The 27673-nt window shown below is 43.3% G+C and overlaps 1 protein-coding gene across 4 annotated transcripts in view; it reads left to right on the forward strand.

Moving 5' to 3' along the window:
- Positions 1-633: 633 nt before the first annotated feature.
- PRRC1 (proline rich coiled-coil 1) overlaps positions 634-27673 on the forward strand; it is a 38434-nt gene continuing 11394 nt past the window's right edge. The window contains exons 1-5 of one of the 4 annotated variants that reach the window (XM_073344866.1): positions 634-780; positions 11774-11928; positions 12846-13253; positions 13832-13995; positions 22947-23049. In XM_073344866.1, coding sequence (XP_073200967.1) covers positions 11811-11928; positions 12846-13253; positions 13832-13995; positions 22947-23049 — 793 coding nt within the window. In that variant the 5' untranslated portion in view covers positions 634-780; positions 11774-11810. Of the gene's footprint in view, positions 781-920; positions 1316-11773; positions 11929-12845; positions 13254-13831; positions 13996-22946; positions 23050-27673 lie in introns of those variants that run through there. The other 3 variants (XM_073344865.1, XM_073344864.1, XM_073344863.1) reach the window with 3 other exon arrangements.

Consider the following 27673-nt stretch of genomic DNA (forward strand, 5'->3'; position numbering starts at 1 on the left):
GGGAGCTGCGAAGCCAGTGCCGCTGCTCGTGGTGGCTGCCTCTGCGCCAAGGAGCCAGACATGCTGGCTGCCACACAGAGCCAGGGCAGGCTAGGAGCCTGGGCAGTCAGGGAGTCTGTCTTACCCCGCCACTCCCTGGACTTTTAGCGGCCTGCTCAGCAATGCTGACCAGATCCCCCAGGGTCCCTTTTCGACCTGGCGTTCTGGTTGAAAACCAGCTGCCTGGAAAACCTAGTTGACCAGCAGCCTTGGCATGAGCCAGCACCCAGACTGCCAGCACATCACAGCCTCTCCTTTTTCCTTAACTTCATCCTATTCCACCCACTTGTACCACCCTCTGCCCGTGTTCACAACCAGCCTCTGCTGTCGTACTTGGGGGAGCTGGGGAGGGTACAAAGGTCTGTGCCCTGCTTCGCGAATATGCCCCCCCCACCTCTGTGGGGGCATGACGGGGCTCCGCTAGGGAGATGTCTGAGCAGGCTGAGAGGAAGAAACCCCGACATGCCCGCTGCAGGGCGAGGGGTAGCGACCAGGCTGCCAGGGCAGCGGGCTGGGCACCAAGAACCCCGCGGTACGTGGCCGGGCTCTGCCCCACCCCAGGTCACGCGCTGCAGACGGCTCCGCCCGGCCCCACCCGCCGCAGGCGAACGTGGCAGCAGGCGGTGGCGTCCAGCTCCCAGGCGCGGCCATTTTGGATGCGGGAAGCGAGCGGCGGCGCGGGGCAAACCGCGCCAGGGAAGTGGCGCCTGGAGGCCCGGCCAAGGAGCAACCCGCAGCTAGGTGAGAGTAGGTGGGAGATGCCGCCGCCGCCAGGCCGGACAGCGCGCGCGGGAGCGGCCCGGCCTGGCCCCGAGGAGCGTGAGCAGAGCCGCCTGCGGCAGAGAGACGTGGCAACCCGGCGCGGCGGCGGGCATTGCGCATGTGCGCCCCAAGGCTCATGGGAGCTGTAGGCCCTGCGCTGCGTCTGCGCCCCGTTGCTCGCGCGCTGCCCCCTGCTCTGCGAGGCTGCCCGCGCGGGGGTGGGGGGCGGTGCGTCTCCTCCCCGGCGGCCGCGTCAGAGCCGGCGGCGGGGTCACGCCGCGCCGCGGGCCTGTTGCTGCCGTTACCGGGGTCCTTCCCGCCGCCGGGCGGAGCTGCTCTGTAGGCGGCGCTGGAGAGTCTGGCAGCGGGGGCGCAGCCTGGGATCGGGGGGCGCTTCTGCGGAACGACCAGAAGGGGAACGGTCGAGGCTGCTGTTTAAATAGCGCGTGCAAGGCCCGGAGAGATCGTCCCGCCTCTGGGCGCTGTGGCGGCCGGCTCAGGAAGGCCGCCCGAGGTGGGTTTGCACTTGGGTTACCTCGTCAGGCGTTGTTCCTTCCCTGCTTACCGGGGGGTAGGAATGACTTTGAAAAACAAGCCAACGCAAAAGCGGGGCGTCTGAAGGGGGCTTTTCTAACAGGGCGTGGGGTTCACTGCAAGTTCTGCCCATGGACGTTTGCAGCCTTGTTTGTGCTGCCGGTGTAACTTACTGTCATAGAGAATAATCTAGTATCCTACACCCCCAAGTTGGGTGGCTTTTTCTTTCATTTAAAAATTGTGGGATTTATGCATCCTATGAAGATTGGCCCTGTAGTTCATTAATCATTTGTGCTATAGTGTCTCTGATCTAGACGGTAAACTCCTTGGGACAGAGGCCAGCTCTTCTGTCTGATATTTAGCGCCTATCCCTCTGGTATCTGAAGTCTTGTTGGTACAGTGATGATGATTAAATGTTAAATACTCATAGTTTGGCAAGCAAATGTTTCGAAAACGGGTAGTCTGATCATGCTAGAAACGTAAGAAAGGGACTGGTATAGAAAAACTCAAGTAGTTCTGATTTTGGCATTTTCCTCCGGCTTTGAGCATGTCAGCGAGCATCCATTCTTGCTGTGCATGGTCTTCCCTGTGCCCACGTGGCACTTCATTTGCATCAGCAATGCTCTGTCACCCGAGGGGCCTGCCCATCTGCATTTCAAAAAATGTGTGGGATCCTCTTCTGTCAAATGGAACTAACCTCATGTGCTTAGTTTCTTCAGGAGGCTTGTCAAGATTAATTACTCAGTTATAATATCTGATGTTGAAGAAGACACCCCATTGAGTTGTAAATGGGCATCACAGCATGTTCTGATAGTTGCTGTGTCTCTTTTGTTATCTTTTTTTGCTTTGTCCAAGAATGAGCTGAGTGCCACAGGGGTACAAAAGAGAGAGACAGGGTGGCAGAGCTTAAGTTCTTATTCCAGTACCTGTGAGCTGTTTCTGTTCTGTGGCCTTTAATGAGGTTGGCTGTCTGAGGTAAATAGGATGGATTTTAGTGAGCCAGCTCCCCACTTTATAAGCAGATGAAACCATATGTTTCCAGTCTGTATAGGGTGGTACGAATCTGATGTCCTTCAACTTCCCCTCGCCGCACTGATCCTTTCCTCTACCCATACACTCCCACCCCCAAACTAACCTGGTACCCATTTAGACTGGGAAATAATGGCTTAATATCTGTAAAAGACTTAGGCTATGTCTACAGTACCACTTATGTATAAAGCCAGCCCAGAGCGACATAAGTTATACTGACCTAAGCACTGGTGTGGACAGCACTATGCTGATGGGAGAGCTTCTCCCATCGATATAGCACAACTGCTGTAAGCTCTCTAGTTTAGCCATAGCTTTAGAAGATGAAAAGGCCTACAGTTCATAAGGAGTACTTGTGGCACCTTAGAGAGTAACCAATTTATTTGAGTATAAGCTTTCGTGAGCTACAGCTCACTTCATCGGATGCATCCAATGAAGTGAACTGTAGCTCACGAAAGCTGATGCTCACATAAATTGGTTAGTCTCTAAGGTGCCACAAGTACTCCTTTTCTTTTTGCGAATACAGACTAACACCGCTGTTCATAAATGAGTATTATTTATATCTGTGCCTATACATCCCTTAATTAGGATGTGTGTATTCAGGATGGCTGTTCATTTGGGGATCCTTCCTAGCAGTTAATTGGCCTAATAATGGATAGCAACACCTGCTGCTTAATCAGGAGAGTATTAACAAAAATTCTGCTTAATGAGCTTAACCAGTGCTTTAGGTGTTAACCCTATCTTACCTTTTCACATCTAGTTATGGAAACATTGCCTGTTACATATTTTAAAAAATGCATTAAGTAACATTTGAGTCTGGTATTTTAATTGATTAGTGAGCTTATTCACTTCTCAGGTTAAGCCTGAGCCTCTCAGAATAATTCTACTCTGCTTTGTTAACATGGATGTCTACTCAGCTGTGGAAATCTGCTTGTTAAGGGTTAACATTTAAACATAGCACCACTGCAGACTGTGATTCAGTTCTAGAAATTGACTTTATCCTTGTCAATTTTGGGTAGTCTTCCTTAACTATCAATTTCCGTATTTTTGGGACATAACCTGAAAATGATTTTAAATTAAGATTAGTCAGAAAAAGAAATATGTAAATTATTTGGTTTCACATTTTTCAGTTACTTCGCATTACTTTTAAAAAATCAAAAGCTAACTTTTTCTGATTGTCAACTCAGCAAGCTCAACCTTTGATCAGTAAAATGAAACTTTTTTTTCTGCTTCTAACATAATCACCACTTTAAGACAAAAAGTTGTGCAGTCAGAATTTATGGCCTGATTTTTTCCTAAATGCCAAATACCCACACATCCTGCTGAAGCAAATGAGAGTTGTGGGTGATTTTCACCTTCGAAAATCAAGCTGTTAGCCTTTTCCCCAAAATTGTCAGTTAACACCTGACTAGAATTCAGCTCCCTCTTCCTTGGTCGTATTGGCTCTGCATTCTGAATCAAGTAAATAGTTACACCTCAAAGAGGTACAGACCTCGTCTGTACTAAGTATTCTTCTTCTTGTTAAAAGCTCCCATGATCGTTTTAGTGTTGATGCAGCTCTGACATTGCTGGCCACAGTGGTAGCATTAGCATAGACCAGTTTTTTTTCCTCACCCGCACCCCCTTGTCATTTAGTAACTTAACCCTGCTGAGTTTTGTATTAAAATAAACCCTTCTGAAAACTGGATCTATACTGATGGAACTCTTTTTAGTGGCAAATTACACACAGATTTTTTTTTTTTAAACAAAGCCACAGAGCGAGAACCTGTTAGGAATATGCTACTTTTGTTATTAATTTAGTTATTAAACACAATTTAATGAATTCGTACAGAATGCACTCAAGTCTGGGAGGCTTTTCCAAATTCGGTGACATGGCCAAGACTCATGAAATGAACTTTTAGTCACAAACCTCTAGATGGCAGGAGCATAATTTCTTTTGGGCTAATTACACATTTGCTTGACTCTGCTTGTAATTCTTTGTCTCTTGGGTTTTATATTTTTGGACTGGTTTGTGGGGCTTGTTTGCTTTTTATTATGTTAACTTCAGGACCATAGATGTGACATAGGAAGTATCGGTTTTGTGGGTTATGTTCAGACTTTTTTTTTTTTTTTTTTTTTAATAATCTGAGAAAAGGCAGCAGATGATGTGCAGAGGAAGTGACATGCCCTAAAATATTTCTACAATGCAAATAACCATCCCTTTTCCCCACCCTCCAGCTAGCCCATACCAGCTGACTCTGGCTCCCCAGGTTTGGGATGCAGGGCTGTTTCGTTGTAGTGTAGACTGCCAAGCCTGCACTCAAGCCCAAGCCTGGAAGTCTATATGGCAGTGAAAGAGCCCCTTAGCCTGAGATCTGTCAGGTGAAGTCAACTGGCATGGGCTGGCCGCATGTGTCTAATTGCAATGTAGACATACCCTAAAATAGACTTTACTAATTTGCATTAATGACTGGTAATCCACTGCTGATTGAATGTTCTTGTGGTAAATAAAAATAAAATATCACAATGCATGTTGCTAATATATTTGGACAAGCATTTTATTTTTGACAGTAGGTTATAATGTAGTATGTTATGTAGAAACAGTGAAGTCTTAGGAAGAGAGACTTCACTGTAGGGTTCTGTAAATATGTAAAACTAAATCTTTGCTTGGAAGGGGGTTTAACCATCAAGGATTACTTGCTGAGAATTATGGGTTTGTGGATTGGAGCAGCGAGGAGAAAGAGAGGTGTTTCTGTAGCTAAATGACTTTTTAATATAAAGTTGGGAGTAATAGTAAAGGCCACTGCCAAAGCTGGTAGAAACTAAGGATTTGGGGCCTGATCCTGATAGGCACTTTGCCCCTGCGGTTTTCTTCAGGACTTTTTCAACAGCTTTGTTGTGTGGTGACTAGTCTTCAATCCTTATTTGCCCTCTTTTGGTTTCTCTTACTCTTCCATACCTGCTCTCTTTTAATTCTCTAGAACAGGGGTCTCCTATGCCTACCTCCCAGTGCTTCCTACCGCCAAACAGCTGTTTGGTGGTGCTTAGGACTTTCCAGGAGGGAGGGGGGAGGAGCAGGGACATGGTGCACTCAGGGGAGGAGGTGAAGAACAGGCGGGGCCGGGCGGGGATTTGGGGAAGGGGTTGAAATAGGGGCAGGGAGGGGGCGGAGTTGGGGCAGGGACTTTGGGGAAGGGGTTGGAATGGGGGCGGGGAAGGAGCAGAGAGGTAAAATATGAATTAATGGATCCTTGCAGTACAGCTACATTTTGCATTTCTTCAGCAGTAATTTAGTGGGGGACGTAAAGAATACAATCTGCACTGATGTCTTTGAGCTACTCATTGTGGGAGGAGATTCTTGGGGCAGCGGTATGAAGGAGGTAAATTGACTCGTTGTGAATGATGTTAGTTACTTTAAATCTGTCTGTTCTGTGGAACAGGACAGGAGCTTTTTTCTTTATGTATGACTCAATTATTTTCTTCCCCCATGTCAGTGAGGTTCCCTCATTCTGTCTCTTCCCACTGTCCCCGTCACTTTCTTTTCAAATCCTGTGGTCTGATTCTCAGGGCCATTTCCAATGAGAGAGAGAGAAGGAGAGCGTGTGTGAGCGCTAAACAGGAACACTGCAAACAGCTGGGCACATCATTGGCTGGTGTAAATTGTCAGAGTTCAGTGGAAGTCAGTGGAGCTATGGCAATTTACACCAGCTGAGGATCTGCCCCAGCATTTCTATTCTGTAGGGCTATTATAACATATCTAAGGTTTCAGTGATGTGGCCCTGAGACCAATGTACTAGTCCTCATGTGGACCTTGTGGTGATTTGAGTTTGAGATCCCTGTTCTAGAATTATATCTATGGGCCAGATTCTCCACTGTCTTGCTTCTTTGTAATCGCTTACACCTGTGCAAACTGAGAGTGGATAAGTTTAATTTGGAAGCATGTTATACTTGCAGCGTTACCAATTCTTGTGGGTTTTTTTTTTTTCCATGAGCTTTGTGACTGCGGTTCCCAGGTTTGCCGGTCCCACTTGGTCACAGGGTGTGGTTGGGCCCCCTCCCTGTGCAGCACTTGCCAGAGCTGTCAAACTGCACCCCTCAGGGAGAGGCAGGAGCAACAGCTGGGAGTTGCAGGGAGGGGCTGCTGCTTTCTGGGAGAGGAGACTGAGAGTAAAAGGGGAGGGTCTTGCAGGGGGAGGTGACTAGGGTTACTAGGTCCAGGTTTTCCCAGACATTGCCTATTTTTTGATCCTCGATGCTCTGTCCGGGCAGATTTTTCTAATACGAGACAATGTCCGGGTTTCTTGCAGAGCAGATGTTGCAGCTCAGAAAGAGTCCTGATTGGTCTGCTTTGTGATTGGTCTCTCCCGTGCATTTACATTTGATTGATCCCTTGCAGCTGCCAGATCCTGCCCACCCATGCCCTGGCTCCCAGCCCTGGGCAGGAGGAGATCCCTGCAGGGAGGCGCTGACTGACAGGCTTGCACTATGTTCTGGGTCTGCACCAGCCTCCATGCCACTGTGACAGGGTGACACTGCCCCTCCATCTCAAGATTGAAGCCCCAGGTACCCACTCCAGCACCCCTCAAATCCCTCCTCCCAGTACACACACCCTTCCAGCACCCTGTCCAACTCTCCCCTCACCCAGGCAGTGTCCTCTATTTGGAAACTGGAAATATGGAAACCCTATGGGGTAGGGTGAAAAAATGGGAATAAACTAAAAGACTGGAAGGGTAGAGTTGCACATGTGACATACCCAGGCTGAGGCACCCAACAAAAGCATAACTGAGAAACCAGAACTGGGTTGTCTTAGGGGTTTCTTTAATTCTCTATTCCTGGATAAATCTTTTTTGTTATCTGTATTGTTACAGACATACTTGCTGACAGGTATTTTGAAATAAATTACAAATATAATTGAAACTGGTATGGTACTGTGTTGTTTTGATAAATAACATATGCAGAATTTTAAAATGTGCTCAGAATTTTTAATTTTTTTGGGGGTGCAGAATTCCATCAGGAGTAAACTTGTCTGCTAGGACATGAATTGAGAATATCTTGTTTACTCAAGAGTAGCTAATGTCTTCACAGCCATAAAAACAACATTTGATTTTTGGCAGGTAATTGAAGGAGGAAGAGCTTTAGGAATGTTTTTGTTGTGAAATATAAACTTGTGCTATTAGCTTTTTAAAAACATTCTATTAAAAAAAAAAATACTTCAGCCCGGGTAAGTTTAATGGAAGGCTCTACCCAATGCAGTTCCACTGCAGAGGGCTGGGGCGGATGCAGAGATTCCGCAGACAGGATCCATAGCCCTACAGGCTGCAGAATGCTGCTTCAGAGGTCCTTCATCTGTTCTTGGATGGAGAGAGGTTTTGATTTGGAGAGGAAAGGGGCTGGCTTGTAGGCAGTAGATCTAATGGCATATGGGGAATTCCCCCCATGTTGGGGGACCTCAGCCATGAAGAGTACTGCTTAGTGGATGTGAAATGGATCTGTTGCCTCTCTGTAACTTGGCTCAAGTATTCCATCTCCCTCCTTGTCACCTGAACCTTTTGTGCAAAGCCTTCTGTTCGTGTTTTCCAGAGGCGACAGAACTGTTCCTTGTATAATTTAAACTTTCATTTATTCTCAGGAGCTTTACATATGTGAGCATATGTCAGAATTGACTGTTGCTATACCTTCTTTTGTGTGTATATGTAGGTATATATTTTACCTTCCTCAGCTTGGTAACAAGAATGTGAACATTTTTAGTGTTAAATCAGTAGCTGACTATGTAGGTTTTTTACATGGAATATGACTTTTTAGTAAAAGGGGGGGGGAAACCCCTGTAATTTTCTAAATGGAAATCTGTGTGTTGTATTGCATTTTTAGCACATTTTCTAAGACCTTCCCACTGTGCCTTGTTAAAGGAATATGCTGGCAGAGCTTGATAGCTCCTGACGTAATGGATATTGTAGACAAGTCTTATCAAGACTCAGTCTATTTGTTATACATATAATGAGTTCACATGGGATTTGTATTTCATTATAGCTACCTTAGGAAACGTTCTTCCAAGAGACAAATAACTGCCTGGTTTACCAGACTTGTGAGAAACAAGACATTATTTGTTGTTTTTTAATTACACCGGACCCTCGCTAGAACATGTGTCTATATAACGCTAATTCGGATATAATGCAGTCAGGGAGATGGATCCCAAATTTAAGTACAGTAAAATTTTTTTTGAGTATAGACACAATAAATCAACTGCTGAGCGCTCTCCTGTCGACTCTAGTACGCCACCAGAATGAGGCGCACAAGCGCAGTCGACAGGAGAGCATCAGCTATTCATGCACCGTCAGCTATGTGATCTTAGATCAACCCCACGCGGTAGTGTAGACAAGCCCTAAGACGATTGCTGTAGGCCTAGAACGCCATACAAATGTCATGTAATAAAACTTTACAGGTACAGTACTGTATTTATCTTTAGAAAGATGTCAAAAATGTCGGGCAAAAGGAAGGCTTACTCGGTGCAGGAGAAATTGGACGCTATTGAACGACTTAAAAATGGCGAAACCCAGGCAAAGATTAGCTGCTATATTGGCATGAACGAGTCCACCTCCGTCGATGGCTAAAGAATGCTGACAAGCTCGGAACTTACATTCATAACCTGGATGAAGAGCATGGCCTTCAAAGAAAACGAGCCTGCTTAGCGAATGATGCCGATCTTGAATCTGCAGTGTACACATGGGGTTTGTGCAAAAACAGTAGAAAGGCATTCCTATCTCTGGTCTGCTTATAGCCATGCAAGCAGAAAAATTCGACCGGGAACTTAATGGCGAATTCAGCAATTTTAAGGCGAGTTCAGGTTGGCTATGGTGATTTCAGAAAAGACATGGAAAACTCTGCTGACGCCGCCGCACAATCGTGCCCTGCAAAGCTGAGGGAAATTTTACAGGTGGAGGGTTACTCAGAGGAACAGGTTTACAATGCAGACGAAACAAGAATTTATTATAAAATGTTGCCCGATAAAACCCTGGCTGTCAGAACAGATGAACATAAGAAAGAAGGATATAAACAGTCAAAAGATCGCCTTACTTTATTGTTTGTGTGAATGCAACAGGCAAGCATAAACTAAAACCATTGTGCATTGGAAAGTCTTGCGTGCCTCAGCGCTTTCATCACGTAGATGTGAATTGCCTGCAGTTTTCGTACAAGAACTCCAAAAATTCCTGGATGACCAGAGATTTTTGAACAATGGTTCTTCACCAGATTTGTCCCGTCTGTGCAAAAGCATTTGTGGGCAAAACGCTTAGAAGAAAAGGCCATTCTTTTGTGAGACAACTGTCCAGTGCATCCTCCAGCCGAAAGACTCAGAACCCGTGACAGTACAATATGGGTTGAATACTTACCCAAAAACATGACTTCCAAAATCCAGCTGCTTGATCAAGATGTTATCGCCATTTTTAAGCAGCATGATCAACGGAACTTGGTACGACAAATGATAGAAAGTGAGTTGTCTGTCACCGATTTTCTGAAGAAGTTGACTATAAAAGACTTCTTTTACACCGGCGGCAATTCCTGGAATTTATTACTTGCTGAAACGATAAACTGCTGTTGGATGGTGGGACTGAAAGAGTCGTTTGGCCACCCGCTCCTGGAAGAGAGTGAAGAAAGCAGATCACAGTCTGATGAGGAATTTGACTTTGAGGGATTTACAGAGGAGGAAGTTGGAAGAACAGACATGGAGTGGATGCAGGAGCTGTGCCAGCAACTGTCCGGGCTCGAGCTGTTCTGCCACTAAATATCGAGTCCTGGATAAGAGGTGATGATGAAACAGAAGAATTTTGACCCATTGCTGAAAGTCTAACAAATGACCAAATTCTTCAGGCAGTATGACCAAACAACATTCCAGAAGCTGAAGAATTGGCCTTCGCCGTAGAAAAAGAAGAGGAAATGGACGTCATTCCAATGTCAACTGTGACCGTAGCCTGCTTAGAGACTGGTTTGAGACGCAAGCCGTTGAGCCTATAAAAACTATGCAGATATGTAGTCTTTTGCAGTTTGCTAAGTGGAAGCAGCACAGCAGCAAGAAGCAAAAGCAATTCACCGACTTTTTAAAGAAAAACTAGACTAATTTATTGTAATGTCTACTTTAAATCTCTAGTAAAGCAACCCTTTTTTTTTTTTCTTGTTTCCTTCAAGTAGGAGTTTATTTTTTTAAGGTTTTCTATACTTTATGGATGTGACATTTACTGTATACAGTAATTTCATTTTAACGCGGTCCCCGCTATAACACAGTACTTGGCATGGATCCCAAATCCCGCTTTCTAGCGAGGGTCCTGGTGTACCTTTTGTACTGTAGAACACAAATCCAGAAATGAGAGAAAAGGAAAGTTGAGAATTCATTTTCATGGTTTTTCTCCCATCTCTTCTCTCTCTCTCGTGCTTCCCACACATTTTGTGCTACCTTTTAATAATAAGATTTTTAAGCAAGGGTGTGGTTTCATGTTTCTTGGGGTAAAATGGATTTTCCAGTGTTTTAGCATGATGAAAGACACTCCTATCCTCTACTGGTTGTGAAAGAAAACCAGTTTGTCATTCAGCCTTAAGCTTTGATGTTCTCATTAGATTAGTCAGGAGAGAACTAGTGTGGCCTCAGGGCTTGTCTGTTTGGTAAACATCAACTGCTGCAGCTAAATCATTATAAAAATCCATCTGGTTACACCGGGGGTAACCCCCTAGTGTAGACACACTGAATCTGCTTTAAATTGTGCTTAAGCTTAATGCAATAAGTCCCCTTAAGTGCAATTTAAAACGGTTTTCCATTGTGTCAGTGTTAGGGACTTGCACTGGTATAAAAACATAAATTTTTATATTCAATTAGTTACATCAGCACAAGTTTTCTAATATAAACAAGGTCACAGTTAAAGCAGAGGAAAAGGACTCAGGATTTCCTGGGTTTTGTTCCCAGACGTGCCAATGGTTTCCTTTGTGACCTTTGGCAAGTCACTTGAATTTACAGAGTTGCTACCTCAACTTCTTTAGAAATAAGTTCAGGTGCTCAGCACCCTGTTGAAAACAAGTGCTGTATTTGAGTGCTTTAGTTTATCTGTCTGTAAAATGGGAATATGTACTTATCTGCTTTGTGTGGATTTTGTGAGGTTTAGTGTTTGTAAAATATTTCATATCCTTAAATGAAAGGTGTTATAGAAGTAAGGATTTCAGAGAAGTTTCGAATTTGAAACATTGTCTCTATAGTATAAGGTGTGGAAAGAATATTTATTATACAGATGTGCGGGACACTGAGTAAATGGTATGCCCAGGGCTCCTCAAAATATTTGTTTTGGAGCTGGTATTTCAACTTTCTTTGTCTCCCAAACCAGCATCTAGTCCACTATACCATACTCCTTTCTTTGTAATTCAGTTTGAAATAGTTTTGTCTTATTTTTCAATACAGATTTTGTTTCTCTGCAGTTTGTTGTAGCTGAAGAAAAATGATGGAAGAGAGTGGAATAGAGACAACCCCACCTGGCACTCCCCCGCCAAGCACATCAGGGGCAGTAGCTGCTGGTATCACCATTGCCGCCACCATCACCACACCTGTCTCATTAGGTATAAGAAGCTTCCAAGCATCTGGGTTTTGCTTGTTCGTGTGTTTGAAGCATAGCAATTAGTCCAAGTGAAAGCAATATTATAATGTGTATAATTGCAGTGCACTTCTCCAGACTAAATTGAAGAACTTAATTTCTTCCTTAATCCCAGTTGTGTGCTCCTTAAATGATTTTCTACATCTTTTAAGAATATGGCTTTTTAAATTTACACTTCTATAAGAAATTATGTGGGTGTATGTCTAGGATTTTTATGGACGAGTGGGCGCAGAAAATACAGGCTTTGACTGCTGTGTAGGGAATAACAATAGAGTTGGCTAGTACTGTAGATAATCTGAAGATTTTGCAGGATCATGTAGGGAAATTACCTGCTTGCTTGGCCTGATTTTCTAGTGTTTGCACCATTTTCTGTAGACTATATTTCCCCCTTTTTGGTGAATATGCAGTTACAATTGTGCAGCCTCAGAGTAACATCTGACCCTCCAGTCGATACTTAGAATCTGTTTACTTTCCAGTAGTTGTATTGCCTCTGAATTACTAAAAGGCATAAAATGTAATGAGTTATTTTTGTTACGATTTTGAAGTCGCACCAAAGTTGGAGTGTTAACTGAGTAGTGACTCCAAAGGAAGATTGTCACCTATTGAACTGGCAGCACGTGAGGCCACTTTTTGAAGTCTCCATTCAAATACTGACCCATCCTGCTGCTGTCTAGCTTGACATCTGATGGGGTCACAGTAGAAGATGGGGCATTACTTACTTTTTGGTGACAGTTTACTTGTAACTGGAATCATTACTACATACAACTTATTTTTTGCGGAAAAGCTTTAGGTATCTTATTCAGATATTTTTGTAAAGAATTTTAAAGCTATTATAATTTCTTATTAAAGTGCCTTTTCTTTTTTCCATTTTTCCTCTCCCAGCTTTGTCCAGTTCTCTCACTGCTCCAGACATATCCCCTCTCCCATTTTTCCCTCCTCAATCATTCTCCACACCTCTACCACCCTCAGTATCTTCACTTCCTCCTATGAGGTCGTCAGCGCCTTTGCCATTTGTGCCTTCTGCAACAGTTTCAACTATTGCACCCCCTTTAACTCCTGCCCCACCTCCTATTACCCCTCCAACTGCTTCAGCTTTTAGTGGCACCATGTCCCATTTCTCAACACCTCCTCCTCCAAGCTGTATTCCTGGCCCTAACCTTTCTGTACCTCCCACGGCACCCCCCATTTCAGGATTTTCCATTGCTTCATCCTATGACATTACCAGAGGTCATGCTGGGCGAGCACCACAGACCCCGCTGATGCCATCATTTTCTGCACCTTCAGTCACAGGTAGTATTTTGTTCCGTCTTGTAAGATGGGGGCAAGTTCTCATTAGTGGCCTTATGTGTAACATAAGGGGTAGTAGGGTGTCAGCATTTTTCTATTCACCCTGCGTCCCTGTAGAGAAATGCTGGCTGACTTCTGTATTATGCCAGGTACATCTAACTCATTCTGAGTATAAAGAGGTGGGAGTGCCTCTTTGGGGAGTAGTAGTCATGGTCTAGGACAGAAGTGTCACTTCAGGGAAACCCTAGGAACAGACAAGTTTGGGGGGAAAAAAAAAATAACTAAAACAAAAGGTTACTCTGGCTAACCCATGTAGCCAAACTCCACTGTACATAAGCGGGCTCTGTTCAGAACAGCGTAGAAACTTCAGTTGCTGTACAATGATACTATAGTATAACATTTTGAATCCATAAATTATACTCTAATGCAGTAGTTCCTAAACCTGCTGGTAATATATAGGGAACTGGCTGGTCATGTGGTGCTGGCTTCTGCTTTCTTATTTCCAGCCTCTATATTGCTTTAGCAGATTAATTGTGGTAAGATACATGAATGTTTGTGTGTGGCTTGTTTTTGCTTATCAGGTGTCTTGACAAATCCTGTTACTCAACAAACAACTTTTCCATCCTCTCTGGTGCCTGGAACTGGAAGTGGCCCTGCAATAACTTTCCCAGAGGAGAATGAAGACCCCAGAGTTGCTGGCATACAGAATGAAGCATCTGCTGGAGGCCTCTGGGGATTTATAAAAGTAATTGTTTTATTCTTTTACCATTTGTGGATTAAGTCTTTTAACAGACTAAAATGTACCGTAAGTTCTTCAAGTATGTGCTGGTGTGGATCCCATTGTAGGTGCACATGAGCTTCATGCATATGAGACCAGAAGGCATTAAGGGCAGGAAGGCTGCATCCCTCCCTCAGTTCCTTCTTGCTGCCTGTGACAACAAGATAGAGCCTGGCATTTGTCTGACCCACTAGTTGATAACTCAGGCTAAACTTCGAAAACTTACAAGGTCTTCAGCACTACAACTTATTTTTTATGTTCAACTACCACGAAGTAATCTAACCAATATAGGCTGAACTTTACTAGTTAGACACCCCTGTAGAGAGCTTCTTAACATGACAGATTTGAAACCTGCAGGCTTTAAGCACTGTCTATCCTGCGATGGACTAATTTTGTATTTGTCTTCTGCTTGGGGAATGGCATATTCTGAGCAGATACTTGGTTTGCTTGTCCTCTGTTATAATGCACAGTTGCAAGGCCTGAAATTCCATCTTCTGGAACAGTCCATAAAGTTCTCATCAGATCTTAAGGAAACAAGCTCCAGAATCCCACTGGTGAACAAGTCCGCATCCTACATTGGCTCTGTCAAGCCAGACAGGTGACACCTGAGACAAGTGCCGAGAAGACAGATGGAAAGATCTGGTACAGGCATTCCTGGCACTGAAGCTGCCCTCAACATAAATTTTGAAGCTAGCACCAAAACCTCAGGTGTTGAAGTGAAGTACTGAGAAGGATTGCTCCAAATACAGAGGAAGACTCTCAGGAAGAAACTCACTGTCATCCCACAAGGACTGACTGCTGCAAAGCATTCACAGAGAAGTCCAAGTCCTGTACAGACTCAAGAACTGAGAAAGGGCAGGCTGCTATGCAGCAGATTCTGCTGGTCCTAGTCCTGGCTCCAATAACACATCCCTCGTTGTTAACCCTGGCCTTGGGGGATGAGACTAGGGCAGAACTAGATCCATCACTGGTGCTGAGACACTGGCACTGGTACAGACTCTGGTACTGTGAGCACCTTACATGTTGGTGCTGCCCCAGAAGAGGTTTACTGCTTTTCACTGTCACTGGGCATGTTTTTCCATCATTGAGTAGAGAACTCTCCCCTGTGGTCTGCAATCAATGCTATTGGGAGACCTATGGGCTTCTCTTATCGATCTCAAACACCACCGGCCCATCAAGACTGGCATTAGACTGACCAACATCCAACTAAGTCAGCTGTACTCCTGTGCTATAGTAGTAGTAGTAGTTAGTACCACAGGCATTGAGAAACCAATTTCTATAACCAAAGAAAAGAAAGAGTTCTTTCTTGCTAGCAGTATGTATGGCCAGACCCCGAATGCCTGAATACCAGAAATAACCAGATTTAGGGTCAGAGCAACATCAATACCCTAACTTATTGCTAAAGAATCTCTTATCTTTGTTGCTAGATGAACTGTATCCTTGATATCCGTACTGGCACCAGATGACTTCAGGGTGTTCCAGTCTGAGCAGTCCTCAGATCAGAGAAATCTCACAAGCTGTTTGAAAACCTTTCAGCTTTTGGTCTTGTCATGATCACCCTCCCCATGACTGCTTGACCTCACTAAAGCTCTGTCAGACTCCATCCACAGTAATGCCAATGGCAAAACCAGCTGAGAAGAAGTACCAGGTGCCCCCCACAGGATTTGAGGACCTTTGCGCTCTCCTCAACCTGGGCTCCTTAATTATGTGACTTGTACAAGAGAGGTAGAAACTGAGTTAAAGCTCATCTAAGGACGAAGACCCTAAATTACTCAATTTATCTGAGAGGAAGTCATGCTGTTCAGCTTAGCCTCACACAGCTAGAGTGAACAGCCAGCCCTTTCTGCCAGATTATGATACTTACAAGAAAGGGTGTCGCCCTGTTCACCGTGAAATTCCCTTGTGACAGCAGAGGGTCTTCAGGACATATTTAGAAACGCCAGCACCAATGGTGTCCAAGACTGTGTTGTAGGCAGCAGTGGGTGCTTTAGACATTGCAGATCGGTCTATGTCCACTGTAGTGGCCATGCACAGAGCACTGCGGTTCTAGGCATTGGGCATCCTGAGGAAAGTGCATGCCATGATTGAGGATTTATCCTTTAATGGCTCAGGGCTGTTCAGCATGCAGACAGGCAGTCCTGTGCACTGACTGAAGGACTTGAAAGCTACCCTGCACTCTCTGGGGGGCTTACGCCTCTGCTCCATGTCACAAGATGTACCATTCACAGTGCATGCCATCCTACCATCCCACACAGATGGAATATCATGACAGAATATGGTGTGATAGCCTCCTCTTCCTAAGCAATGCACCCCACTCCTGTGATGTATTAGCAGATTTGACAAAGCTGTTGAGAGCCACGTTAGACCTAGACTAGAGAGTACGATCTTTAGAGTCGCATTACCACTTTCTACTACGTATTATCTGTCATGACATCAAATGGTCCTTGGCTACCCCTTCCCTGACTCTGTAGCAGGGTCTTGTGAGAAAAGTCTCAAAATATAAGTGGCCTCATTTCTTTGTCTAGGAACCATAGAGTAGGTCCCAATAGAGTTTGGGGGAAAAGGCTTCTACTCCCGGTGTTTCCTCATTCTGAAGATAGGAGGTCTTTGTTCTATCCAAAACCTGAGGAGACTCAACAAATACATATTTCTCCTCAGGTTCAGGATGATAACACTTACCTCCATCATTCTATCTTTTCGAGCTTAGGAATAATTCGTAGCATATAGGATGCATCCTTCCACTTTGCCATCCATCCAACCTGCAGGAAGTATCTAAGATTAACAGTGGGGCCCATTCATTATCAATACAGGGTTGTAGCCGTTGGACTCCTATTGCACCGAGAATATTTACAAAATGCTTGGTAGTATGAGTAGTACACTTAAAATGACAGAGAATTCATGTTTGCCCATACCTGAATAACTGACTGATCTGGGCAGTTCTCAACAGGATACTGCAACAGCCTTATGTGGTGTTTCCCCATTGTCTCAAGTAGGTCTGTGTAAACTACTAGAAATCATGCCTCGCACCATTGCAGACTATAGACTTCGTAAGAGCTTTAATAGACTCTAGATCCACTTCTAGTACCAGGCACCAGAGAGGACAAGTTTCAGTCACTTCAGCCAGAGGTTTATGATCTACAGCCTAGTCTGATGATGATCATAGTGCATATGTGTCTGGGGCTACAACATCACATGTTAGTGTGAACATATGACGCCACTTGCCATATTTAATTTACAGACCTTGCAACTGTGGCTGAGGTCCATATACCTCTGGTCCAGACATCACACGCACAAAGGGCTCACATTCCTGCCTCAAGTCCTATGGCAGCTTGCTTCATGGCTAGATCCAATAAATGTGAGAAAAGGGATGCCCTTCTGTCCCCTCTCTGACTACTCTTATCACAGACTCCTTGGAGGCGCCTACCTGGAATATCTGCAAATACAAGACACGTGGTCTTGGGAACTACACATGAACATCCTGGAATTGAAGGCCATCAGATTGGCCAACACAGTGTTCCTGCTTGTTATGTGGAACTCCGTGGTGCAAATCCTGATTGACAACACATCTGCAATGTACTCTAAACAAGCAAAGACGTACACTATCATCCCCTCTTTGCCATGAAGCCATCAGGTTCTGGATATGGTGGTGTTGTCACCATGGTAATCCCAGTGGCTCAACACTTTCAATGGGTCAGCAGCCTAGTAGACTACTTGAGCAGACATATAGTGACCAGAATTGAGTGGCCACTGGAGAAATCCATCCTAGACACAATATTCAGTCAGTGGTGGGGGGACTCCTGTCATAGACTCATTTGTCACAGAGGACAAAACTAAATGTCTGCATTTCTGCTTCAGAAGAGGTGATGGTCTCAAGGACTCCTATACACTTTCCCATAACTTTTTTCTGATTCCCAGGATAATATCCAAGATCAAACAGGACAAGGCCGGGATTATCGTAATAACCCTGTAGTGGTCAGGACTTTTTCGGCTCTTGAATGTCCCATACGCCTGCCACTGTGCCTGGACAGAACTTCAGAACTGAGATCCGATAATTCACTCAAACCTGCAGTTGTTGCACCTGACTGCTTTGTTGTTGGCTGGTTGAGTACTGACGTTGCCCCCAACAAGTTCAAGAAATTTTATATAAAACACAAAACCTTCCACTAGGAAAACTTATCCTTGAAATGAAAAAAGATTCTCTATATGGGCAACTCAGAATAATGTTGACTTAGTGGCGGCCCCAATACTGAAAAGATCCTGGATTATATGCTGCTCCCAAAATACACAAGGATACCCTTAAGGTTCACATTGCTATGGTATTTGCATGTCACACTCTGGCAGTCAGACTGTCTTCTAACACCCTATGACATCAATATTTTTCAAGGGCTTTCTTTGTACTTTGCCTCCAGTCGGAGACCTGATTCCCACTTGGGATCTGTGTCCTCTTCCTACAGCTTTTATGGAGCACTGTCAGAATGCTCAGAACACCCCCTTACCAGCAAGACTGTCTTTCTCTTGGCCATTACCTCAGCATGGAGTGTCAGTGAACTCCAAGGTCTTATGGCCAGACTGCCTTATATATGCTTCCGTAGGGACAGGCTGGTGCTGAAACCACACCCCAAGTTCATCCCTAAAGTGGTCTCAGATTCCACCTAAACAAATCTGTTTACCTGTCTTCTTCCTGAAGCTTCGTTCAATGTTGGGAGAAGAACTGCCTACTCTGGATGTCTCCAGAGCTTTGCTCTGTTACCTCAGGCTGTTGTGTCACCTCTTTGTAGTCCTATTTGGTGCAGCAAAAGGCCAAGCTAGAATGCAGCAGAGAATTTCTAAGTGGATCACACTGAGTATTTCCAGATGCTATCAAATGGCTGGGGATCCTCTCCCTCCGAATGCCAAGGCATGCACCATCAAGGCACAAATAGCATCTTCTGCCTGCTTCAGGAACATGCCTCTCGGAGATTTACACGGTGGCTATATGGAGTAACTCACTAATTTGTGTTAAACTGCCATCAGGTTATTTCCTGGTGAGCTAGGATGACCTGACTACCACAAATAGTGGGGAAGAAGCTGAAGACTCTAGCATTACTTCACAGAGGTGTACTGGTATTTGTTACAGAATTTGGACTAAAAGTAAATCAATGAGTTTCTGCTCTGTGTTTCAAGAGCAATTAAACTCCCCCCCCCCCCTTTGGGAAGTCTTTAAAGGAAGCAGGTCCAGCCCATGCCTGCTGTTCCTGATTTGATACTTTTCCTTTCCGAAGGTCTGTCATGTTCCAGAATCTCTTGGGCTCCATTTTAACCTTCCTGGGTTACTTTTCAACCTCCTGACTCCCAGCTTTCACTAGGCAATCCTTCTGGAAGCAACAGAACACCCTTCCTGGAATTGACTATTCTCTACTGGAGTGAGCTGGGCTCCCTTCTGCTCTTAGCAGTTTCTGTGAAGATTAGTGATTGATTAGCATAGGCTCAACCACAACTCTAGTTCTGACTTCCTGGGGTAGTCCACTACATACAGCTGCTTCTCCAGAGACTTGGATTTCTTGTTTTTGTACCCAGTAACAGTTGACTGTGTCACACAAACATTATGCACTTGACATGGTAGCAAAGCCAGATGTCAAATTTTGGGAGAGCAGCACTTCGCTGTCTGAGTGATTCAGCCAAAACTCCTTTGTCCTACCATCCAGGGAGGATACTGCTTGCCAGTAACCTGCAGCAGGATCTACACTGACACATACCTGAAGAGTCAGTTACCCTATAGTCACTGGTTCTTTGACCTGTTGTAATCAGTGTGGATCTTGCCCTCTGTCCCTCTTTCTGGAGTCCTCAGCAATACAAACTTTGAATTACAAGGAACTGACGGAAGGTCATGGCGACCCTACCCTTTATGCACTCCTTTGGGAGCACAAGGTAATGTGGGGAACGTGTGCATTCCCGACTGACATAACTATTAAAAAAAACTTTCCTCTCTCATGCACACCTGCAATGGAAATGACACGGACTATAACAGCTCAAAGAGCCACGGTTACTGGAGAGTAAGTAACTATTTTATTTGCTGTATCTAATCAGACAGTTATCTCGCCAAGCCTTATACCTGTCTCTAGCAATGACCAGTGTGACAGATCATAAAAAAGTGGAAGATGTCTTTCCTCAGCCACCTCCCTGATCCCCAAATTAATGCACCTGGTTACTTCTGCAGTGCTACACAGGGTGGTGGAGAGACAGATTCTATCTTGTGACCTAATGAATGAGAATTGACCGTTTGTTGCTAACGTGTAGCAGCCATTGCTATTGTTTATAAATTATGTGGATTTACTTATGTGCTCCATCTGCAACAAAGAAATGAAAAAATCAGTATTTTGTGGAAAGTGATTAAAAGTATTCCACGTTTCCTCAAAATATTGTAAATATACTGAGCAACATAAACAACAAGTGCTTCATGCTAAGAGAAAATGTGCTGGGCTATAAGATGCCTTTCACTATAGCAAAAATGTAGGTATATAAATGTGAAGAATGGCTTTTAAGTCTGGTTTTATACTTTATTGTGTATTTTTGCGCTTGTGAAATGCTTTTGTCGAACAGTGTTACTGAGCTGACTCTTCATTGGTGCCTTCGCTAAACTAAATAAGTCTGATAAACTGCTCTGGAGTGACACTGGCATTCACTCTGATTTGGAGCAGTATTTGCATTCATATTGAATAAGAATCGAATACAATTTGAATGCAGTAGAAAGCAGTTCCACCTATGATTATTTGGCAGAGGAACACTGGGCACGTTGCCAGTATTGTCTGGAATCTGTATGGTGAACTATACAAAAATAGATCACATTGGCTTTTCAAGAAGGTAAAAAAAAAAACCCTCCCTCTTAATGTTTGTTTAAAATTGTTTCAGTCCAGTTACATGGTGTGAAAGCATCTACAGTCAATACCAGGGACCTTTGCATAAATACAACCCTACGACTTCTGGTCTCAGGGTAGTGGTACTAGACAAGCTACAGTAGGTAATGCTCTTGGTCACCGAGAGAGAGGGGTTGTTTAATGTACATCTCAGTAAAGCCTTTCAGTAATGAATTTATGGAGTAGCATTAGTGGCAAGGTCAGAAAAGTGTACCCTAGTTGAAAAAAGTCATACTATGGTAGGTTTCAGAGTAGCAGCTGTGTTAGTCTGTATTTGCAAAAAGAAAAGGTGTACTTGTGGCACCTTAGAGACTAACAAATTTATTTACTATGGTAGTGAGAGCCCAAAATTCTTGTGGTGCAAGAGGAAAATTCATTGATGTGTTTACACACATGTATACATATGCGTTCTCGCTCTCTTTCTTTCTGTTGTATGTGCCTCTTAGGCAAGAAAAAAGGTAAAACTCAGTCTCTCTTCAGTGGATAAAAATCATGATTTAAAATAACTTAAATCATATATTTACATGTATGATTCTTTTTACTTTTTATTTTATAGTCTTAAATTGTTATAGTACACCTCTACCCTGATATAACGCGGTCCTTGGGAGCCAAAAAATCTTACCACGCTATAGGTGAAACCGCATTATATCGAACTTGCTTTGGCCTCAAGCATTTCCATTATTAATAGCCGCTTCCAGCCCCTGACTGATCCCTCAGAACCCCCGACTATCCAACCCCCCACCCCCCACTCCCTGTCCCCTGACTGCCCCGACTCCTATCCACACCCCCGTCCCCTGACCGCCCCGCCCCCAGAACCTCCAACCCCTGGGCCCCAGCCGCCTTAACACGCTGCTCAGAGCAGTGTGTTGGAGCCTGACACGCTGATCCACCAGAGTGCACAGTTCTGCCCCCCAGAGCACTGCTTTACTGCGTTATATCCAAATTTGTGTTATATTGGGTTGCGTTATATTGGGGTAGAGGTGTAGTACTTGTTTCTTAGTTTAATTGTTAAATCTCCTTCCCGCCCCCCCAACTGAGATCTGAAATTCAGTAGGAAAAATTTCACAATTACATTGCTCATCTGTGCTGCAACAAATTCAGAGCTTCATTAATATCCTTAATGCACAACACCACAAACTCCAATACAAAATTGATAAGCAAAAGAGCTTGAGCTGTTTTTGCAACCAACATTACTTTTCAATATATTGAACTTTTACGTTTCAAGAAAGCTTGAAATACTTTGATCACATTGTCCTCTTTCATCGGGATTTGCAGTTTGAAGTCAGTGGGACCTGTGTGCCTAAATCGCAAAGGTGCTTTAGAAAATGCCAACATTAAGACCCTAAATTCAGGCCTAGAAATCTAAGTTAAGGCTTCTATTTCTGAACTTTGGCCTGTGTGTGGTTGGTTGGTTGGTTGTTTTTAAGTTCACAATAACTTCAATTGAAAGTTTAAATAACGTTTAATTGTTAAAACTGAGGTAACTTTCATTTTGAAGCGACGATTTCATACCACTAAGATTTTTAATAAAAATGTTAGCCTTTAATTCTGGACGCAATTATGTACATGCTTCGCAAGCACAGGGGTGGTCCCACTGAATTCAATAACCTTTTCGGGATCAGGACCTTAATTTTCAATGTTTAGTTTTTTGCATATAGCATTTGTGTAAAATTCAACTAAGATACACCACCAATAATGGCATTTCAAAAAAGCATTAGTTCTGTGTAAATTTTAATCTAAAATTGCAACGGCACAAATTTTTACATCAGTTTTACAAAGCCTCAAACTGATTTTAAATCACTTCTGTCTGGTTTTTGCCCTGAGATGCATAATGTTAAAAAGGGTGGATTCATCTTCCCTAGATGCCTACTGAGTGTCTTGACTTCTATTTGAATGGAAAATCTGAAGCAACTTCTTGTCCCAGGTTTGTTTTAAGTGTAATATTTCAAGGCTTAAGAAAAGGCCTGAAGGTTTGAGAATAAACTTGATCTACAGTATTTACTTATTTATTTGTTTGTTTTGTAGGGTGTAGCTGGAAATCCTATGGTAAAGTCGGTGCTTGATAAAACAAAACACTCAGTAGAGTCCATGATCACCACGCTGGATCCTGGCATGGCTCCATATATCAGTAAGTACTTGAGGCAAACTTCCATAGAGTAGTAAGTGTGAATCATACAAAACTCGTAAACATAAAGAGATCTTATAGTCTTCAGATGAATTTTTAGGTACTGTACAGGTTTATAATAAAACTGATCATTTAAAAGCAGTACTGGAGTGTGGTGTACACCAAGTTTTGTACATAAGACAGGTTTTTTGTTTTAATGTTGGGCCATGATTCAAGTTACAACACCGACTTTTAGTGGTGTGGTTGCATTTGGAATGCTGCTATCTTTCTATGCCCCACTTTGCAATCAATTTGTAACTTCCCCAGTTAAACTTGGGGTTGAAATGTCTCTGATTCGGTTCAGCAAGTGTGCCATAATTTCCAAAAATAGGCACTTTTTGGAAAGTTATATTAAAAACCCATTCTGCCATCTTAATTGGATGTTTTGTCAGGATGGTCTTGGGGTAAAGCACTGGACTGAGACTCAGGGGGCCTGGGTTCTAGTCTCAGCTTTGCCACAGACTTTGTGTGATCTTGAGCAAGTCACACAGCTACATCTACGCTATGAGCCCTGCTTGTGTACACATACTCATGCTAGCTCTTGTCAAGATAGTGTGAGTATAAATAGCAGTGTCGCTGTGGGAGCATAGGTGGTGGCAGTGGACACACGGCTGAGCTATGCCGAGTACATATCCACTGGTTTCAGGTGGGTTTGCACTCAACCGCGTGTCTACCTGCTACTACCTGTGTTACCACATCTGCACTGCTATTTATGCTTGGGATCGCTCCATAAGAGCTGGGGTGCGCATGTTTACACAAGCCGGGGAATCACACCCCTAACTCATAGTGTGGATGTAGCCTTAATCTCTCTGTGCTTTAATTTTCTGCTTGTATGTTCTGTCCCTTTGTCCCTCTCGTTAGACTGTAAGCTCTTCAGTGTAGGGACTGTCTCTTTGTATTACACTGGTGCCTAGAAGTCCTACCTGAGATTGGTGCCCCATTGTGCTAGGTGTGGCATAAACACACAGTAAGAGACAGGCCCTTCACTGAAGAGCTCAGTCTAAATAGACAGGACAGACAAGAATGGGATGGGAAACAGGTGTGTAAAGTGCCTTGATGCAGCTGGTTAGTGGTAGATCTGGGAATAGAACACAAATATACATTGTAGTCCAAGGGATAGGCCAGTGCCTTATCCATTGGATCACACTGATTATTCCAATGTTGGTTGGACTTCTAATATATAGGTTGCTATGTCTGCACAATATGTTAACTTCAGAAAGATCATTCATGGTGTCTCTAAAAATTTGCAGGTGCAAACTTTGGAAGGTGAGCAGTTATCTGGGCACCTATAGCTACTTCTTCAGTTCTCTGTTTGCTGTAGTCGTCTGCATAGATACATATGAAAATACAAAAACTGAGGGAAGGGAGAGGGAAGAGCTTGGAATCTTATTTAATAATTCGTAACTGAAAGTCCGTGCCCACCCATGGGTATGGCATTTGGGTCAAGTAATTCACCATCCCTGTAGTCTCCTTCATACAACTAATGAAATTGTTGTATGCAAATTAGCTGTAGAGTAAGAGTGGTGGTTTTGTTGAGTTACTTCTGTTGTCACAATGCTGTAAGACTTTGCATGTCATAGAATCATAGAATATCAGAGTTGGAAGGGACCTCAGAAGATCATCTAGTCCAACCCCCTGCTCAAAGCAGGGCCAATCCCCAATTTTTGCTCCAATCCCTAAATGGCCCCCCCAAGGATGGATACATGCCTTTATTTTAGCTGTTCAGTGCATGGATGTAATGTGTAAAGTCACAATGGCTGAGAACTTAAATTTGATGGCAGTAAACTCTGAAGCCCAGTGATGATTGAACCTGGTGATGTTCTGAACCAAAAGAGCTCTCAGCCTTGCTTGTAGCTGTTTCCATTGCTTCACACTGGTTAAACAGGCATTCTGGGCTTCAGAGTGACACACAGTGAGCATCCTGGAATCTTAGAATAGAGTGTACAGCAACTTTAAAATACTTTAATTACAGAGTTATTCTTGGCTAAAAGGAAAAAAAAAGTAATGTTGTAGTTTAGTGCTAAAACTTGTTGCATGCCTCAAGTGTGTTGAAGTTTGTTTTTGTCCCTTCAGTAATCCAATGAGTATGCTAATGGCTAAGGAATACTCACCCGGCTAGTGACTTATTTCTACTATAAAATGGTGCCTTTGTGGCAGACATTCCAAACCCATGAAGAAAACGCAGAAATTACACTTGTTTTTGGCTTAATTGGCTTGTGAGTTGCTTGTTGGCTAGTGTTTGGCTTGTTGCTTCTTTTTTTTTTCGATCAGCTCCTGGCAAGGGCGGGAAAGCAGAGACAAGAGGGGGAGGGAGTCAGGAGTGCAGAGTGGGCCCACCACAGTCCCAGACTGCATGCCAGGGGGATGTAGTCACATAGAGTGTTGGGTTTCTTAGGGATTGGCTTGTTTTGGCCTTGTTTTGAAATGGGATTAGCTTGATTTTTGGCTTATTGTGAAAGTCGGGGTGCTTATTTACCGCATGAAAGTTGGCAACTGTGCTTTGCGGTAAAGACCATTGGATTTCGTTTTTAACTAAGTTTGAAGGAATTTCGCTAACCACACCCTTCTAGTATGAAAAAAAAATACATAGATAAAAATAAAGATAAAGTTCTCTTGTGTGCCACTTATACTTTTAATAAATGTTTAAGATTTTTATTTAAGGTTATCTAAATTGCTTATACGAATCTTCCATCCAGTATGCCTCCATTTAAATGTGTTGAGTTTTCATGCACCAATGTCATTGTACAGCCTTTTTCAACTTTCTGTAGTAAAACCTACCTAATGGGGTACTTAAATATCATCCAGCATAGTTCTGATACCAGAAAGTGAGAATCGAAAGTCACTAAAAGGCCACAAAACACAACTTAAGGGTTTGTAGAAGCATGAAGAGGAAATGCTAATACTTGAATGTTTCTCCTCTCCTCCAAAAATACAGCATTTGCATTGCTTCTTGAGAATCGCTGGCAGCAGAATTCAGAGAGAGACTTCATGGTACTCAGCACTTTGGAGGTGTCTGGAATATATAATATGTTCCTTATAATGGATTTGAGAACTATTTCACCCCAATTCACCCTGAAAACGTCAGGAACCTAGGTGGAGTGGATGCAAACCTATAGATTCTTTGTCTTTTTGGCTCAAATACGTAAAGATAATAAATATTCAATAGCATTGAGAGCCTCACATTTAAGTGACAAAGGCTTATCTGCTCATTAAGTAGGAGTTATTGTGTGTGTGGTATGAAATCACTTATAAGGCCAACCAGCCGTGCAGAGAGTATTTGGGGGGCAGGGAGCCCCAAAGCTCTAGTAAATGTTGATTACACACAATTCAGGAAATCTAGAGTTAAAGGTTCCCACTGCTCTTTCACAGGATCTGATCATATCGCTCTAGGCATTTATTATCTAATGCAGCAATAAATTTGGAAACTTAAGATTCAGTTAACCAAATGAACTTGCCCACATTGCCTATATCATGTACTAAGTTGTATCAAATTCTCTAAAAAACCGCAAATTATGTCAAAGGGGAAGGTTGTTCTTGGAACTTTAACTGTTATGTATGCTGCCATTTTTTGTATTTGAGGAACCCTGTATGTCGCAGGATCAGGACATAAATTCGTAACCTTCCTGTTGTCATGAAAATAGCAAAAGGCTAATCCCTGTTATCAGGGTGATTTCCCCCATTTTTGCAGAACTTCAAATCCCTGCTCCAAATCTGGGGGTGCTAGAGTTGCTCAGTGGAAAGGTTGTAAGAATTTTTTTTAACATGGGCAAAACCAATATATTTTTCCCTTATGTCATTCTTGGAAAGAGCTGAACTGTTTTAACTGACATGTTCTAAAAAGAATTTAGCCTAAGGCAGGCACTTGGCATGGAATATTTCAGTTGGAAGTTTGGCCAAATTGTGATCTGTTCAAAATGGGGTCTTATAATGGAAGACTTTGAGCAAGCTTTACTATTGGTGGCGCTGCCAGCTCTGCTTATGATGTGAAGCATGTGTTACTAGTTTTGCAATCACGTAATGAAAGCCTCTGTTCTAATTTAGAGGAGGAGAGCTAAACTTGACATGCCAACCTTAACTCTGAATTTCCTGACTTGTGGTTAAAACCTCAAATTTAACATAGCTTTTTGCACATAATACCTTTATTTCTATATTGTAGCATTATATAGCATATAAGATGAGTGAACATGTGCTCTCTCACACTCATTACAGAAAAATAATGATCATAAACCCAGGGCCGAGTCCTCCTCTTAATAAAGCTAATGGCAAAACTGCTGTTGAATTCAGTGAGTATAATGTTGGGAATGAATCGCTTTCCTTTCCAAATAGTTACATTTGTGAGTGTGTCCTTGAATCCCGATAGCTTTGGTTTGACAAGCTGCACTATCTAGCTCATGCAGTGCTTGCTACAATAAAGAGTATACCGTATATAGAATAGTTTATTGGACTAGAACGCATTAGCACCAACCTCCTGGAAGATTTTTATGCTGTCAGGGCATTCCACTAGGGTTTACTCCTGCACAAGTCCTAGCTGAATCTTCAAATACCTATTAAACTATAGTGCCTGATTCTTTATTCATATCAAGATGTT

Source organism: Lepidochelys kempii, chromosome 5, assembly GCF_965140265.1.
Source record: "Lepidochelys kempii isolate rLepKem1 chromosome 5, rLepKem1.hap2, whole genome shotgun sequence".
Classification (NCBI taxonomy): domain Eukaryota; kingdom Metazoa; phylum Chordata; order Testudines; family Cheloniidae; genus Lepidochelys; species Lepidochelys kempii.